This window comes from Gigantopelta aegis, chromosome 10, assembly GCF_016097555.1.
Source record: "Gigantopelta aegis isolate Gae_Host chromosome 10, Gae_host_genome, whole genome shotgun sequence".
NCBI classification, from domain to species: domain Eukaryota; kingdom Metazoa; phylum Mollusca; class Gastropoda; order Neomphalida; family Peltospiridae; genus Gigantopelta; species Gigantopelta aegis.
This window is the reverse complement of record NC_054708.1, coordinates 48,680,589-48,699,581: the sequence shown is the minus strand read 5'-3', so window position 1 is coordinate 48,699,581 and position 18,993 is coordinate 48,680,589. Positions and strand designations below refer to the sequence as shown.

The window sequence follows — 18,993 nt, the reverse complement described above, 5'->3', positions numbered from 1 at the left end:
TAGTGATTCTCTTTATACCTCTCAGCAGTTTAGTAAGACACCCATTTGTTTGTGAACTTGGATATGTCTGCATTGATTTATATTAATTCCATATTGGTAACATTATCTGTTACATGTACAGAAATTATATCACACTAAGGCTTTGCTTGGTCATTTATTCTACCTTGGATTAGCAAGTAATTCATTGTGTATCCTTTTGTTGCTGTCCCAACTATTCTGGATCATGTATGTAATTTTTCAGTTTTCCTGCTGTGAGATGTGATTTCCTGACTATTGAATATAAGTACGAGATAGAATACATGCAGAAGAATCTATGTACTACAACTTATCTGAAATATTCGAATAGTGTTGCAAATACTGTTAAGTGAATTATATTTTTATTTCACATTCAACTACTTGGTACACCATTACACCACTAAATTGTGAGATACTGTTCCGACAGATTTGTTGGGTAAACTGTAGGGGCCATCATTACTAAATTCTTATAGAATCTGTAGCAGTTTCGTTATGGACAGAGGTGTACAAGATGGAGGAAGTGAGGTTGCCATTTTAAAAAAAAATTGAAATTCTGGAGACTATTTTCATTTTGAGAGAGAGCAGTCGGCTAAAAAAATCTGGCAACAGCCTTATTTAAGAAAGTTAAAGTTTGTTTGTTTAACAACACCACTAGATTACATCGGCTGTTGGATGTCAAATATACTGACAATCTGCTAGGGGTGTTTTATATACTCTTCCCCCATAGGTAGTACAGCACAAAACACAGCCTTTGATATACATAAAATGTGTTGAGTGTGTCGTTAAATGAAACATTTCTTTCCTTCATTGATATACAAGTCATGGGTAACTGTTAAGGACCAAAATGTTCGGGGTGGGGGTGGAGTGGGGGATAGAAAATCCCAGAGAGAGGATGGGCCTACCTCAGGTGAGTGCAATACCGACTGAGTTAGATCCTACCTGCTGTCTTTTTAGCAAGTATTGCCTCTCCAGCACTAAAAACATTTGTATGCTTATGGCAGTGGATATAAGCACAACAATCTAGTTAAAATGAATTGACTGTTAACTGGTTAATATAAGTCCATTTATACATGATATCTAGGCTACATAGGGGAGGATAGAAGTGGCCTATAAGAATGATGGCAATATATGCATGCTTTTCCACATCCGTGTTTTTGTTTAGGTATTATGTAACCAAGTTCTTTAAAAAGACAGTCCTCGGCTTGCTACCATTATGAAGACGTTTACAACTGACAAAGCCTTTTTAATATCTAAATTATGTATTAAATACACTTTCCTAGAATGTCAAGTATTACTTGTAGTCCTAATGTTTGTAGCAGCCCAAACTTCCATTTTATTTCCTGATACATGTATATATATTTTCTCGTACATACAAAATGACTTGTATGTGAAGTGAAGTTGGGCTGCTGCAGACATTAGGATGACTAGAAACACATTGAACTACAAACATTAAGATGACTTGAATCACACTGAACTACAAACATTAAGATGACTTGAAACACATTGAACTACAAGCATTAGGATGACTTGAATCACACTGAACTACAAACATTAGGATGACTTGAAACACATTGAACTACAAGCATTAGGATGACTTGAAACACACTGAACTACAAACATTAAGATGACTTGAATCACACTGAACTACAAGCATTAGGATGACTTGAAACACACTGAACTACAAGCATTAGGATGACTTGAAACACACTGAACTACAAACATTAGGATGGCTTGAAACACATTGAACTACAAGCATTAGGATGACTTGAAACACATTGAACTACAAGTTAGGATGACTTGAATCGTGGATGACTTAGGCATTGGTCTACAGGCTGGTAGGTACTGGGAAACAGACTGAACTACAAACGAGGATGACTTGGATCACATTGAAATACAGATACAGACTCCAAACCCTGAGCATGAGGATGGCTCCGCAAGAACTCAAACATTAGGATGTTGAACCACTGAACTACAAACCAGTGATCCATAACTGGTTCAACAAAGGCCATGGTTTGTGCACTATCCTCCCTGGATGGGAAACACATGCAAATAAAATGATCCCTTGCAGTGGCGTCTGTCATAAACAGAGTAGGTATGTGGATCAATAGCGTAGGATTTCCTCTAAGACTCCAAACTGTTAGAATGCTCCATGTTTGATGTCCAATAGCCGATGGTAAGATAAAAAATCATGTGCTCTAGTGGCGTTGTTAAATAAAACAAACCATACTTTTTACTTTTTAGGATGACTTGAAAGACCCTTGCTGAACTAAAGAGTACGTAGCTTTAGGATTTCCTTGAAACACATTGAACTACCATGTACAAGCTTTAGGATGACTTGAAACACATTGAACTACATGTACAAGCTTTAGGATGACTTGAAACACATTGAACTACATGTACAAGCTTTAGGATGACTTGAAACACATTGAACTACATGTACAAGCTTTAGGATGACTTGAAACACATTGAATATACAAATAGTAATATTCTAATGATAAAATGTATTTAATATGTAATTGTAGTTGTTAAAAAGGCTTTAGTAATCTCAAACTTGTTACAATGGAAGCCATTTAAGGACAATCTCTTTAAGAATTAATATTATTTAAGAATCCAATTCTTTTTAAAAATAAATTTACTAAGGACAGTTCAACTTGTTTGCAAGTTTTAAATATGTATATTGTGTGTATATTTAGCTTTTTACAGTTTGTTAAAAAAGAAAAGAAAATGAAATGTAATCATTTCCCATAAAACAAGTGTTCTGATTAGGAGATAACCACATGGAGTTTTTAGATTTGTGGGTGTTATTGTCTATTTGATCCCACTAATATAATTTTTGACCGAACGCATTAGCCTGAGGTCAAAAATGAAACATTTGCGGGCATATGGTTATGTCCATTGTAAACTGAATCATTTTTCTACGGAACTAACTGTATATTTGGTATTTCTTGAAAAAAATACCTGGCTACAATCTAACTGTAGACCCTTTAATCGTCAACTTCGCCTGTTCCAAGTGCTAATGACGTCATTAGCTTTCCGGGTGTTATTGTCTATTTGATCCCGGAAAAAGAATGTACTTAACTAATCACAATACAGAACACACTCGCAGTCAGTTTACAATATGCATTGTAAAGACAGTAATATTTTCATTAATGTATTAGTTTCTGCTGGAAAAGAGGCTCAATAAGAAGTATATTTTGTACTTAATAAAATAGAAATTATTTATGCAAGACTAAATTAATTTAATACAATTGTTTTTGTTTTTTTAATGTGATAATTATGTGCATGTAAGGAGAATGCATGTATTTCAAGGATATTAAATGGATAAAATCAGTCGGTAGTTATTTGTTTTTTCGATTTAAAGGAAATTTTAATTCTTTGCTACTTTAAAAGCAGCTCAATGTGGTGTCCTCAAAAAGTTATTTTGACACTTGACCAACAGGAGAGAATGAAGGAAATGTTTTATTTAATGACGCACTCAACACGTTATTTACGGATATATGGTGAAGGACCACACAGATATTGAGGAAGGAAACACACTGTTGCCACTTCATGGACTACTCTTTTTTTTTTGATTAGTAGCAAGGGATCTTTTGTATGCACCATCCCACAGACAGGAAAGCACATACCACAGCCTTTGATGTACTAGTCGTTGTGCACTGGCTGGAGAGAGAAAAGAGAAAAAATACCAATGTCGCCTCTTGTGCTATACCACCACTAGAGCACATTGCCTAATGGATGGCAAACAGTTGGTAATTCACTCGTAGTCATCAGAGGAAACCCGCTACATTTTTCCTAATGCAGTAAGGTATCTTTTTATATGCATTTTCCCACAGACAGGAAAGCACATACCACAGCCTTTGACCAGTTGTGGTGCACTACTGGATGGAACAAGAAAAAACCAATCGGTTCAATGGATCCACCGAGGTGGTTCGATCCTGTGATGCACGCATGTTAAGCCAGCACTCGACCCACTGAGCTAAATCCCACCCCCACTTAATGATAAAGCAGCAGGGGATCTTTTATATGCACTTTCCCATAGACAAGATAGTACATACCACAGCCTTTGTTGTACAAATCATGGGGCACTGCTTTTGTCAGGAACCCATAAACACATGCCTCGTCAATGTACAGAAATCTGTCCAGTCAGCCTGTGAGCTCCATCCCACACTAGGTAATCTGTAGAAGACTATCTGTTGTGCAGTAAGTCGGTGGATTAATCCCCTCCGAGGACCCATTGAGTTATTTGGTGTTGTGTTCAGTGTTTAGTAAATAAAGGATGGTGGTTAAGTGGATGTCCCATCAGGTGAACCATAAATATATAAACAGTTGGGTCATCAGAGTGTAAAACGGGCGCAATACCCAAATTGGTTTTTTTGGGGGGGTTTTAAGCTTAACCTTTTGACAAAATTAATTACTCTTATGATTACTGAATGATTTTCTTTCTTAACCCTAAATGTAACCCATTTTCTTTCTGGAATAGACCCCCTGTTGAATGTGGTTGCATTCAATTCCATTGCGCCATACCCAAAAATTTCTTTCTGACAGAAATACTGATTATATTAACAAGAATGAGGTGTTTTTTGTGGGTAAAGAATATGTGATGGTGACATTTGTTACCCATTTCATAAGATTACACAAGTAAAAGGTATGGTTTATTAATATTAAAGATGTACATTACACGGCATTCAATATGTATGTATCAAACTGCAGCAATTTCATAATTCTCTTTTGTGTCCACATAAAACAACTAAGTAATGTCTGTCTGGTTCAACTGAATGATTTCTTCGTCGATGAATCCAAATATTCACTGTAGTCGTATTCACGAAAGGGAACAATATCTTCTATCAAGCCTACAAGAAGACAACAAAAAGTGTTACTTTTAGATGGTCTTACAAAAACACACAAAAAATAAAGACAAAAATATTTTCTTGCCCTATATGGCTAACTTCAAGCCAACTTTCAACAATTAAGGAGGAGGAGGAAATGTTTTATTTAATGACGCACTCAACACATTTTATTTACGGTTGTATGGCATTGGATATATGGTTAAGGACCACAGATATTAAGAGAGGAAACCCACTGTTGCCACTTCATGGGCTACTCTTTTCAGTTGGCAGCAAGGGATCTTTTACATGCGACATCCCACTGACAGGATAGTATATACCACAGGCTTTGTTACACCAGTTGTGGAGCACTGGCTGGAACAATTAAGGATGCATGTATACTCAAAATTAATTGAGGGCCAGCAGATTTTTGAGTGAACAGAATGACGTACAAAATGATATGTATCATCATGAACCAGTGTGTAATGAATACTAGCCACTGCATTTCAGTAGTTTTCGTAAATTAACGAAAAACCCAATATTGGCAAGATCTGTTCATATATCATGAGTCAGATTACACTAAAACAATGTTTATTCATATTTACAAAATAAACTTAAATTCAGCATTTGACAATTTGCTTTTTACTAGCCACTGGGCATGGCAATGGTAGTTATTTACTAGCCCAACATTAAATATCACTAGCCATGGGAGTGGGGCTACCATAATCTAGAAATCTTGATATAGCTCAAAGTTAATTAAGAAAGTACAACGAAAAACCCATAAATTTGGGTCACATTTTTCAGATAGGTGTTGGCCATCAAGCTTTTTCATTCCAAAAACTCACCATGATGTCTGGCCTTCAATATTTCATCGAGCAGCTTCTTGTGTTGTTTCTGACACAAACCCGTCTGGTGTGGATTAAACACCTCCCCGGTGTGTGGCGACACAAACTGCTCCAAAAGTTTCGTATTCTGTAAACGAACAAGTACTGCATAAGTGTTAAGCATTGGTAATGCAAGTTAAATCATTTTGCAATTCACTTTCCTACATCCAAGTATTTTTATTTACTTGTTACATCAAAGGCAACGTGTACAGAAACACTCTGAAAACAAAACAAATGTTTTTCCTGCTACACAAGAATGCATGGCCTCGGTGGCGTTGTGGTTAGCCATCGGTCTACAGGCTGGTAGGTACTGGGTTCGGATCCCAGTCGAGGCATGGGTTTTTTAATCCAGATACCGACTCCAAACCCTGAGTGAGTGCTCTGCAAGGCTCAATGGGTAGGTGTAAACCACTTGCACCGACCAGTGATCCATAACTGGTTCAACAAAGGCCATGGTTTGTGCTATCCTGCCTGTGGGAAGCACAAATAAAAGATCCCTTGCTGTCTGTCGTAAAAAAGAGTAGCCTATGTGGCGACAGCGGGTTTCCTCTCAAAATCTGTGTGGTCCATAACCATATGTCTGATGCCATATAACCGTAAATAAAATGTGTTGAGTGCATCGTTAAATAAAACATTTCTTTCTTTCTTTTTCTTTGATGCACATATGTATATTTAACATAGAATCATTACAAAATTACCATGTACAACACTTGCAATTGAAAACTTTTAGTAAAATCTTCACTAAGGAATCTGTATGTTTTAAGTGTAATTTCTTTATAATTATAGGCCTATATCAAGTAGTGACAGCATTTTTATATTAATTCTGTAATCATCATGGGTATTAGGGGCCGTCCATAATTTTCAACATTTTCACAAGCGTACAAACTGTGTGCGGGGGGGGGGGGGGGGGTAAGGGGCCAGCGTACACTTTTTTTTTAAATGAAAAATGTTGATCAACATTTTTCATTTGGGGATGTACGTTTTTAGGAGGGGGGTGGTCAAAAGTGTACTCTTTGTACACTTGTGAGAATGTTGAAAATAATGGACGGCCCCTTACTACTTTCTTTAAATAAAGATTAATATTATTATTAAATATTACAAATTTGTAGCTTATATTAGAAGAGTTTAACACCATGAAAGTTGTTAAGAACAAATCTTTCTTCTGCATTTTGTTCTCCATAATATTGTAACTTGAGAGTAGGGAGACTGTTGTCTTTGAAACACATTTTGAATTGCTTGCTACTGATTCAAAGCTAACACTCTATGATGTCATGCACCTTGGCTGCCATCTTTATGAGAAGGGTCTATATTAGATAAAACAATAGTGACCGATGGCCATGTTGAACAGGTGGCTGTTATATACAGGTAAAATAAAGAAGAAAATGCATTATGCAGGATATATTGTGGCCGTTATGGACTGGTGGCTGTTATATACAGGTGGTCGTTTGACCAGTATTAATTTTTACAAGATTTTTCTGTACAGAAATGCATACCTACCGTATGGTCAATGACCAGATACTCGTCTCGACAGATTGGGCATGGATTTCCAGTACTCATAACACCAGCTCTCTGAAATATGCATCACAAAAGCATAAACAACTTTTTTTCAAATTATTACATACTAAATCATATCTATTAGTTACAGGTATTTTATCTCAACTGAAAATGCCAAATACTCCTTACAATACAAGTCTTCCCACAGGCAAAGTGTAAATTCCCTTGACTACGGTATACAAGTATTTCAACAGTCACTCAATGTAAATTCCCTTACAATAAAGAAAGGAAGGAAATGTTTTATTTAACGACGCACTCAACACATTTTATTTATGGTTACATGGCATCACACATATGGTTCAGGACCACACAGATATTGAGAGAGGAAACCCGCTGTCGACACTTCATGGACTATTCTTTTCGATTAGCAGCAAGGGATCTTTTATATACGCCATCCCACAGACAGGATGGCACATACCACAGCCTTTGATATACCAGTTGTGGTGCACTGGCTGGAAAAAGAAATAGCCCAATGGGACCACTGACAAGGATCGATCCGAGACCAACTGCGCAGCAAGCGAGCACTGTACCACTGAACTATGTCCCGCCCCCTTACAATTCAAGTCTTTTAACAGTGACAGTGTAAATTTGCTTACAATACAAGTCTTCCGCGTCCTCGGAGCTAATTGGCCTTTGAAATTTCGTCTGTAGTGTATCCAGATAGGTTGGTCACCATATGCCTCCGCATAAGCTAAAACAAAACCATCACAACTATAAATACTTGGGGCCGATTTCATATGTCTGGGTTTCGAAACACCGGGTTATATCAAAATCTAGGTTTAACACTGGTTTACGTAAAACGCTGAAAAACCTGACCAAGACATACACCCGTGGTGTATTTCACATGTGTGTGTTTTACCCGTGTTTACAAAACCACTCTTTTCACATGGGTTATCCGCAGATTTGGAAAGGGACATAAGCGAGGAATAGCTTACACTTCATCACTTTGTAGTTGAAACTCGTTACCGGTATATTGTTAGCATTTGCGTTCGAGATGGAGGATTAGCTACCTCCTCCCCTCCCCCCCCCCTCCCCCCCTCCCCCGCAAATGTGGAGCAAACCTCCACATTCTGTCAAAAATGATGGATATATTTGGGAAAATGAGCTGGTCTGAAAACGTTTCACCATGTATTTCCATCATTTTACTCACAATATTAGTTATAATCCATGTCAAATGCTTACAGAACCCTACATAGCTGTTGGTAATAATGCAAATATGAATAAACGTTTTGTTATTGGCATTTCCCTTTAATTCTAAGATAATATTAAAAAACAAACGCCTGAGGGCACCAAGATAACGTATGGTCAAATTTTCAAAACTGTGGGCCTGTACCGCCTTGTTTCCCCTTTATTAAGACGAGACAAACACGAAAGTATGTCATTATAAGACTGCAGTCTATGATAGACGTTTATTGCTTTGATACCAGTGGTAACCAATCAACTTTCATTACTAGTACTTCCTGTTTTCGTGCAGTTCATACACCATGAAGAAAATGTTTATTTTTACTAATTTAATAAATAACTATATTTATTACCCCCAGTGACCACTCATAACCGGGAAAATATTTTCTGTATTTTCTCAATGAGAAATATTATGCAGTGTTGTGACGTATAATATTACTGGATGATTTGACGCTTACAAACCAATGACTTTGTTGGTACTAAATATAAAATCATCGCGATTTGGCAAACACACAAAATGACGTCATGTACTTTAATGAGTTTGTGTTCACGACAAATCACAAATCACAAATCATTATTTATATTTTTAGCAGAATAACGATAACTTCTGTTTTTGAAAATTATCTGTGAACGTGATTAAAATGCAAAATTACAGCAATACCCAGAACAGTGTGTAAAGTGGTTTACATTGTTTCTATAGCCTACATGTATGTGCATGTGCGCCTAAAATAAAGGCGTTTAGAGAAAACATAGCTGGGGTAATAAACATAATAGCAAACTCAGTACCAGTTATTATCAATGTATGTCCCCGAGTGAAATACTTTTCATCTATCACTCGCTAAAGCTCGCGACAACTAAAAATGATTTGATTTGGGACATAATTTTGATAATAACTGGTATCTCGTTTATTATCCTCTATATATCTCAGATGCTTTGTTGTTCATTCGCCACGAACATGGTGAAGGGGTGGATCTAATTATACAGTCGTGCTACAAAAAAACCCAGGCAAAAGGTCATCTTGTCTAAAGGGGGAGGGTGTTCGAACCCCCCTACCCCCACCCTGTATTCATTTCTGTACAGTGGCGTAGGCAGGATTTTGTGGGGGGGGGGGGGGGGCACCTGGCAGCCAAGTAAACAATGATATTGAGTACGCCACTGATCACCCCTAATTTTGCCGGGATTGGGGTGGGGTCATGGCAGATGAATACAATTAATTTATTTGTGTTTAGTAGGGGACATGTAATATAATCTTGACATAGTGTTTCATTTTCAATACTGTAGGCACCCCTTTATAAAAAATATTGCACCCCTCCATGAATATTATAGGTTCCCTTTTTAAATGTTGCGCCCTTTCTATGAATACTTTAGGTTCTCTTTTTTAAACTTGCACCCTCTCCCGTAAAACATCTTGCATCTGACTTTGAAACTAAAGTTGAATGTGCACAACTTGAATTTTATATTATGTACCTTTGCTGTCAAGATATCTTTTGCTAGTTGGTGCATCAACTTCAATTCGAGGAGGTTTTTCTGGCACTGCTTTCGTTTCCTCAGACTCTTCAGTGTCACTAAGTCTCACTGATGCTCGACTGATTGCCCGAGAAAACTTCAGTGGCTGTAATATGAAAATGAGTTAGCCCCACTAGCCCTGATTCCACTAGCCCTGGTTACACTAGCCCCAGATTGTCAGTCATATTGGCTGTTACTGCCACCGGTTGTCATCCCCATTATAAACAAACTAAATCAAATAAGTAATTATAAAAATGAATATAGTTAAATAAATGTTTTATTCGATAGTGTTTATGGTAATAGCACTGTAATAGTACTTTAATAATACATTTAAAACATGACATTTCAAAACCATACAAACAATGCAACCCCTCAGATACTACAATAAACACATTTCATTTCAAATTCTTAGTCTCGCTACATCTCCATTTCATGCCCGCCTTTACTTGTGCGTTCTTATGGAAGACATAGTCATCCAAAATTGCTACTTTATTGCCTCTGGCACCCTCTACGCCATAACGCACAGCGAGCATTTATCTGTATAGTCACATTTGCAACATTCATATATAGAGGTCCCTACTAATTAAAATTGAGGCATTAAAATGGTATCTCATCTATTGTGTCTACCTAATCAGTAAAACAAGACATGTTTATTTATTAATAGTTTATATACTCTTCAAAAGAAGAAACGCAAAACCACATTGTCGTAACATTTGGAGAATTGATTTAATTATTGAATGGTGAGTCCGATAATTACCAAATGTTGCAGGATTGTTCACAATTCACTCTAGTCCATTGTGAGTAAGTGATAGGACACACCACCAAGGTCAAGGTCATCTGGAGTCAATACCGGGTGTGGCCTCCGCGTGTGTTGACAACTGCCTGGCACCGCCTGCCCATTGAAGCAACCAGAGTACGGATGACGTCCCGGGGGATGGTGGCCCACTCGGCCTGCAAGGCTGCTGCCAGCTCGGGCAGGGTCTGGGGCTGTGGTTGTCGCTGTCGGAGGCGTCGGTCCAACTCGTCCCATAGATGCTCAATTGGGTTCAAATCCGGTGATATCGATGGCCAAGGAAGGACATTAATGTTGTTGTTCTGTAGGAAAGCCGTTGTGAGACGTGCTGTGTGACGCCTGACGTTGTCATGTTGGAACACTGCGTTGGCCATAACTGGAACGATGTGTGGCCGGAGGATCTGGTCAATGTAGCCCTGTGCATTTAGGTTGCCCTGCACGTGGACCAGGTCAGTTCTGCCAGTGTGTGAGATGGCTGCCCACACCATGACACTACCCCCACCGAATCTGTCCACTTCCTGCACGCAGTTTGCCGCATAATGTTCACCACGACGCCTATACACGCGACATCTTCCATCATGACGTCGGAGCAGAAATCGGGACTCGTCACTGAACCACACCTGTCTCCATCGCAGTTGAGGCCATTGTCGATGAATCTGGCACCACTGCAGTCGGAGTCGACGGTGTTGTGGTGTTAAGATGACACCTCGAACTGGACGCCTGGCACGAATTCCTACCTCACGTAGGCGGTTCCGTACGGTCTGGTCGGATATCCTGCGCAAACCTGGTATTGCTGCGGCTGTGGAGGTGGCAGTAGTCAATCGTTCCCAAAGGTGGCGTACCCGGATGTAGCGGTCCTGCCCGGGGGTAGTGACCCGTGGTCGACCGGATCTAGGGAGGTCACGTGTTGATCCATGTTGCTGGTAACGGTCCCACAGTCTGGAGATGGTGCTTGGGGACACATGGAATGCCCTGGCAACGGCCGTTCTGGATTCGCCTGCGTCTAGTCGGCCGATGGCATTGTTTCTCTGCGGTTCACTGAGACGTGGCATGTCCTGGATTGTCAATTGTCGGCCAGATACAGAGGCCAGGCAAGCGAACACCCTGCACTTTTATACTGTCGGTGTTCATGTTGCACGTGCAGACAACGCACGTGCAGACAACGCACGTGCAGTGGTGACATGGTTTGCACGTGGCTGCGTTTTTGCGAATATTCACATTTTGGAACTTTATTGTACAGTAGCTGCGTTTTATCGAATGTAACCGTGGGAATGTGTTTGGGACGTGCAATGACCTTATATTCACAAAGCATGAACCGGTAGGAAACATAAAATCGGAGTTATAACCCATTTGTACCCTTTTGCGTTTCTTTTTTTGAAGAGTATATGTACAGGGGAGTAGTCTAAAGAAATGGAACATCCATGGCACTGGCAGCCATTAATTGGTAATTTTTCAGGGCTAGTGAAATCAGGGATAGTGGGATGATTCCATGAAAATAGTTTAATTATCAGTACTATATTAATCAATAATGAATGCACAACATATGATCAAATATTCTTTTGAGCACCGACAGAGATGATAAAATACATTTTAGTGGTGAATATTCACTGACAGAATCCTATCTAAAAATTAAAATTATTCAATAATTTTATTGTTACAGAGAAAACGTGCATTTAATTAACACATTCATCTAGATATTATTTCAAAATCCTGCTTTGGGGATTGGGGGGGGGGGGGGGGGGGGGGGTCCGAGTTACTGTATAAGCCATAGAATATAGATATAAAACTGATAAATCATTAAAAATATATTTATATTATATGAAATAGCTTTACATCAACAAATATTCGGTCTAGATGGGCTATAGACATTGCAGTGTACATGGGCTATGTACATGCATTCATGAATCTATGACTGTCACAGTTACGACAGTATGTGTGCACTGTCACGACTGTGCAGTGTGTTAGTCTGCTGCATCTGCTGTCAAACTAGTTCATCAAGATTAACGTTAATCTTGATGAACTACTGTCAAACTAGAATTGTGCATATGGCACGGGTCTTTTGTGCGCGTGTGCTTTTTATTTTATTTTTTTATTGGGGGTGGGGGTCAATTTGTTTTTAATCGTTTATAACCACATTCGTGACATTTCTCTATGGTTAATGCAACGTAGAATATTCCATTCCTGGTGTAAAATAGTACCTGACTGCATTTAATAAATACCTGTCCACTGAATAAAACACGTTTAAAAACGCAGGCGACACAAGAAGTAACATTTGACACAGACATGTTTCAATCACGTTTCTTTAAAATCATTTGTTGAAAGAGTTATCTAACCCTTGCACTACATTGGTTAACTTCGAGCGACCACTTGTGTAAAATGCGTAAGATGGGACTAACAGTTTGTTTTGTTACTAGCTTTCACAATGCATCTCAGGCGAGCACTACTTTTATTGGCGATTAAACTTGCATATTAAATATATTTTCTTGTTTAGAATAGGCCTACCAGTGTCTGCATCATTAAGGCGTACGGGGCGGGACGCAGCTCAGTGTTAAAGCGTTCGTTTGATGCGCGGTCGGTCTAGGATCGGTCCCCGTGGGTGGACCTATTGGGCTATTTCTCGTTCCAGCAAGTGCTCCATAACTGGTGTAACAAAGGCCATGGTATGTACTATCCTGTCTCTGGAATGGTGCTTATAATCGAAAAGAGTAGCCCGTGAAGTGGCGACAGCGGGTTTCCTCTCTTAATATCTGTGTGGTCCTTAACCATATGTCTGACGCCATATAACCGAAAATAAAATGTGTTGAGTGCGTCGTGAAATAAAACATTTCCTTCCTTCCTTCGCAATCTGATTAAAATTAGCTCTACTGGTCTCACCACATGTAATAGTGGAGCTAATTTCAATTAGATTGCTCCCTTCGTTAAGGCGTACGGGCTCCCATTTTAGTAGGGGACGGGGCGGCTGATTTTTGCCCGAATTAAATGAAAATGCCCGAATATGGACAACAACATTAATTTATTCATGTAGACGAATCACTAGCATTTTTATATGCACTGCAACTAATATTGTGGGGAGAATGATGTAGTGTGTTTATTAGTGATTAATATGTGAACAATTTGTTAGAGAATTCGAAAATGATCGGCCTCGGTGGCGTCGTGGTTAAGCCATCGAACATAAGGCTGGTAGGTACACGGTTCGCAGCCCGGTACCGGCTCCCATCCAGAGCAAGTTTTAATGACTCAATGGTTGTCCACTACACCCTCTTCTATCTCACTAACCACTAATAATTAACAACTAACCCTCCCGTGCAGACAGCCCAGATAGCAGAGGTGTGTGCACAAGACAGCGTGTTTGAACCTTAATTGGATATAAGCACGAAAATCAGTTGAAATGAATGAGCGTGATAGCTGTCCAAATGTCCGTTTTGCACTCTTGCTATAAGACTATCGGGCTATACTTTAGAACAATGCTGGTGCCGTCACAAAAGCTAAGATCTACTGCAAAGTAACATTTTCCGAGCGACAAACCAGTACTTACCACGGACACTGATTGGGACGCAGCTCAGTGGTAAAGCGCTCGTCTGATGCGCAGCCGGGTTAGGATCGATCCCCGTCTGTAGTCCCATTCCAGGCCATTTCTCGTTCCAGCCAATGTGCCACGACTGGTATATCAAAGGCCATGGTATGTGCTGTCTTGTCTGTGGTATGGTGCATATAAAAGATCCCTTGCTACTAATGGACAAATGTAGCGGGTTTTCTTTTTAAGACTGCATGTTAGAATTACCATATGTTTGACACCCAATAGCCGGTGATAAATAAATCAATGTGCTCTAGTGGTGTCGTTAAACAAAAGAAACTTCTTTTCTTTTTCTTCTTTTTTTTTTTTTTGATTGGAACGTAAAAAAGGAGAAAAAAACAATTCATAAAGGACGATCGATCCAGGGAACCATCGCACCTCAAAAAAGTGCTTTATGACTACCACTGAGCTACATCCGGCTCTGTCGAATCTTCAATGTCAAGTGAAAATCAGTTACTAATAATATTATAATCGCAGAAATCGCAGTGAGAATTAAAGTTTGTTTTGTTTAACGACACCACTAGAGCCCACTGATTTATTTATTGTATGTCAAACATTTGGTAATTCTGACATGACCCGCTTAATTTTTTCATTAGTAGCAAGGGATCTTTTATATGCACCATCCCACAGACAGGATAACACATACCACGGCCTTTAATATGCCAGTCGTGGTGCACTGGCTGGAACGAGAAATAGCCCAATGGGACCACCGATGTGAATCGATCCCAAACTGACCGCACATCAAGCGAGCGTTTTACCACTGAGCCCCCTTACCCAGCGTTTAAAGTTTGTTTTGTTTAATGACACAACTTAAGCGCATTCATTTATTTAATCATCGGTTATTGGATGTCAAACATTTGGTAATTGTAACATTCTGAAAAGGAGGGATTATTTTAGGGGGGTGTAACTCCATCTCACGCCTCCCTTCTATACAGATATGGCTCTGACGTCGAAGTCTACCAGAATACAGGACTATTTCAGTGCTGGTGACGACTGCTCATAACACTACTGTTACAAAGCGTGACCTTTCACTATCCACAACAACCACTTGGCAGAGCGCCCAGATTCTTCTAGGGTATTAATATTCAGATAGATACGAAAGGGTTGGAGAAATGTTGTGTAAAATATGATAGTATGTTCGTAAAGAAATTCTATCATTTACCCTTTTATTGTTCCGTAATTAAAAAAAAATGAAACTAATTTATATTGTGAATTAGTATTTTGGCTACTATTGTAATATTTTTGGGAGAATGTTGTAACTACGTCTCAATTCCTATTTCCCTTCAGTTCTAAATATATAGTTTGTGACGTCAGGAACACCGTGCTAAACCCCACATCGTTAGGGATTTGCTTTTGACTGGTAAAGCAAAGCAGTTTGGAAAAATAATTTCGAAATTTTTGTTATTTGTGCAGTATTTTCACAAAATATTTTGTACATTTACACGCGTAGATCCTATTATTGAAAAGGGACGTCTTCATACTTAATATATATCTATTTTAAAAAGAAAACCCTAAACATTTTAAGATTTGATGAAAGTACATTGAATCACTGATCACAATTTCCATCATCACCATGTTACATGCATACATGAACATGGCAAAGAAATAGCCGTACCTTCAAGAATCATCAACACCCAGAGTACATGCAAATTTAATTATTAATATGATAGTACTCTGAGAGAAGTGAATATGTGATAAAAGGAGTAGTGTACGCAGGAGAACTGCGTAAGTGTCTTGCGATCAAAGTTCGTTTTATTGACTGATTTTGGTCTCATATTTATAGAATGGTCATTTTTGTTATTGAATGTGTATAGGGCAGATGTATATATTTGTGTTACTTATCTGCAGGGGTGGACAGTACTGTAAAGTGAGGTAAGCAAATAAAGCAAATTAAAAGCTTGTATGTTATTTCGCTCAATGACGCCATTTTTTTTTTTTTTTTTTTTGTGAAGATTGTACTTCGCTCTTCACATCGGGGAGTAAAATGTGGAATGTGTTGATTTCGTGCTATGAAGGTTTGTATACTTTTGTGGATTGTACATTTTAAATATATTTAAAACACAACATTTTGGTATAAAATAATACTTATTTACAAGTTAACATTGCCAATGTAGCATGGCCGTTAACAGATTATCATTATGACCAAATATGGTAGTCATGTGATCACTTAATTAGGGCTTGGCGTTTATCACGTGACTTCGTCGATCTAGTTGAATGTTAATTCTTGTGTATTAATTTTAGGTTAATAATTAAATCTAGACTGAAAAACAATATTTTAAGTATTTAGATTTTTTAAATGATATTTATTTATTTTATTTTGTTCAAAGTGAATGGATGAAACCAACATTCTGAGTTAAATCAGTCTCAAATAATTACATGGGGGTTGAAGCATTGGAGGGAACATTTTGTTCAATATTGCACCTGAGTGATTTGCTATGCAAATTTCAGAGATCGCTACACAATTCTAAAATGTTAAATTGTAATTGCTAATAAATTTTTCTAATTTATTATTAAATGTCGCCAATTAAAATGTTGAAAATAAAATGTTTCCTTTTGGGTAGAGCGACTTGAAAAAACTGCGAAGGCCAGTTTCTTTACTGAAGGGGCTTTGTAGAGATAAGTTCTTGGATGGGTGAATTTTATATGCTCATCTGTTTGAGGCTAAAAGCATACAAAAGATCAGTTAATGGTCCTCAGAGTGGTCATTCCAACCAGTGCACAGTGCCTGGTATATCAAAGGCTATGGTATGTTGTATCCAGTCTGTGAGATGGTGCATGTAACAGATCCCTTACTATTAATGGGAAAATGTAGCAGGATTCCTCTCTGAAGACTACCGATTATACAGATTTATCCAGGCATTCTGTGGGTCTGGACATAGGACCCTTCCCAAAAGAAAGTGGCACTGAAAAATCCCAATTTGTACACTACAAATTCCCAATATATATATATATATATATATTTAATTATGTCTTTTCTAATCAGTTAATTTAATGGCAATATACTGCATCATTCAGTGGCCTGGAAACCCAAGATCTCAAGTATGATTTACTCGCACTAATTTTTCCAAGCCAGTCGGACATGAAACCATGGTGAAATATTCTGTATAAATCCCTGGTGTATGTAAGAATTTCTACATGTGTCGTTAAACAAAACAAACTTTAACTTTAATCTGAGTGGTAATAGTTGATATCTGATAAAACCATCCATTACTTTATTCTTCTTGTTGATCTGTTCTAATATATATACAAATATTTATATTTTGACAGGTTTAAAATACAATAGTTTAACACTTTTTCAACACTAAATTGTATTTTTCTCAAAATGTCCATGTTGACCCAGGCCTCTAAAAAATTGCGAGAAGATCTTTAAATTTGCACGTTGCTCACGCAAATTCAAATTTTGCGTAACCTATTTTTGGTTTGTGCAAAATTTGGAGTAACATTTACTTGGATATAATGGGTTATGCAAAGAGGAAATGGGTTACATGGATTAATTTTTTTGAGTAACCGATAATTGGCTCACGCAGATTTTCAATTCTTAGATGCCTGTAACCAGTTAATATTTCAATTGTATGATGTAGGGAAAGGTCTTTATATAGACTATGCTTGTTGACCAAGCCCATCTGTTAATATATAAACAGAAATAAATATTGTTTAAACCATATCTGTTTGTACTAACACTAGTAGTAACAGGCCTTTGTAAACAGCAGACTTCATCTTTGAACCTCGAGTATGAAATGGTTTTACACTGACATGAAGAGGATACAGGGCATAATTGTGGTGTGAAAAATTGAGTGTCTTTAGGACATTGTTTGCCACTAGAGCAAGCCTGACTCCTCAGTTTTCTCTGTATTATTATTCATTTAAGTTATTTTATCATGAATCTTATATTTTTTGTTTTCTTATAACTTTCACAATAGCCTGTTAGTATAGTGATAAACTAAAGTTAAAGGGTTTATGCCCGACTTTAATTCAGTCTTTAGTCCCAATCTTGGGGCAGGATCTAGCTCAGTCAGTTGGATTGAATGACTTCGGTGAGCCCATTATCTGATTGGTTTTTGTTTTTCGTTCCCCCAGCTGGTACATATCCTGACCTCACTGTTTAAAGGGTCTGGAACTATTACTCTTAGCTCTCATGCGATTAGTTCAAGGAGAGTATTCTTTAGCTTCTGATAGCATGTGAATTAAAAAAAACCCACCAAAACATGTAGTACTAGACAAAGGTTAAATATCATTGCTTGATTGGTAATGTATTAAATGGCTCTGCTGTCTAGACATCCCCCCTGCCTGCATACATTTCTGCACACGGACCTGGACAAGCAGTCGCAGATCTGATGAAGCAGTGCAGATTGTGTAAGTTCTGGACATAATAGCAACATGGGAAAGAGGGGGGGGGGGGGGGGGGGGCAGGATTTAGCTCAGTTGGTTGTTTGCACGCTTGTGTTGCAGGATCGAACAATCTCAGTGGATCCATTCACCTAATTGGGGTTTTTCTCATTCCATCCAGTGCACCACAACTGGTCAAAGGTCATGGTATGCGCTTTTCTGTCTGTGGGGAAAAGTGCAAATAAAAGATCCTTTGCTGCATTTTGAAAAATATAGCAGGTTTCCTCTAGGTGACCATGTCAGAATTACCAAATGTTTGACATCCAATAGCTGATG

At 38.3% G+C, this 18,993-nt stretch overlaps 2 protein-coding genes across 4 annotated transcripts in view; one reads left to right on the top strand and one right to left on the bottom strand.

Annotated features, from left to right (window-relative positions):
* Positions 1–4,654: 4,654 nt before the first annotated feature.
* On the bottom strand, positions 4,655–13,096 carry LOC121384147 (28S ribosomal protein S18b, mitochondrial-like). 2 transcript variants are annotated; one of them, XM_041514398.1, is made up of 6 exons: positions 12,977–13,096; positions 9,926–10,070; positions 7,873–7,967; positions 7,220–7,291; positions 5,684–5,810; positions 4,655–4,865 (listed from the first exon to the last, which is right to left on the bottom strand). In XM_041514398.1, the coding sequence occupies exons 1-6, from the start codon at positions 13,040–13,042 to the stop codon at positions 4,783–4,785; spliced, it is 588 nt and encodes a 195-aa protein (XP_041370332.1). In that variant the 5' UTR covers positions 13,043–13,096; the 3' UTR covers positions 4,655–4,782. The 2 variants fall into 2 exon arrangements, with proteins under 2 accessions (XP_041370332.1, XP_041370331.1); XM_041514397.1 differs by having other exon boundaries at positions 12,956–13,075.
* A 2,572-nt stretch (positions 13,097–15,668) lies between these two features.
* The window catches only part of LOC121384649 (serine/threonine-protein phosphatase 1 regulatory subunit 10-like), a 40,470-nt gene continuing 37,145 nt past the window's right edge, over positions 15,669–18,993 (top strand). The window contains exons 1-2 of one of the 2 annotated variants that reach the window (XM_041515126.1): positions 15,669–16,056; positions 16,284–16,346. The gene's annotated coding sequence lies outside the window, so the exon portion shown is untranslated. The remainder of the gene's footprint in view (positions 16,057–16,283; positions 16,347–18,993) is intronic. The other variant, XM_041515125.1, reaches the window with a different exon arrangement.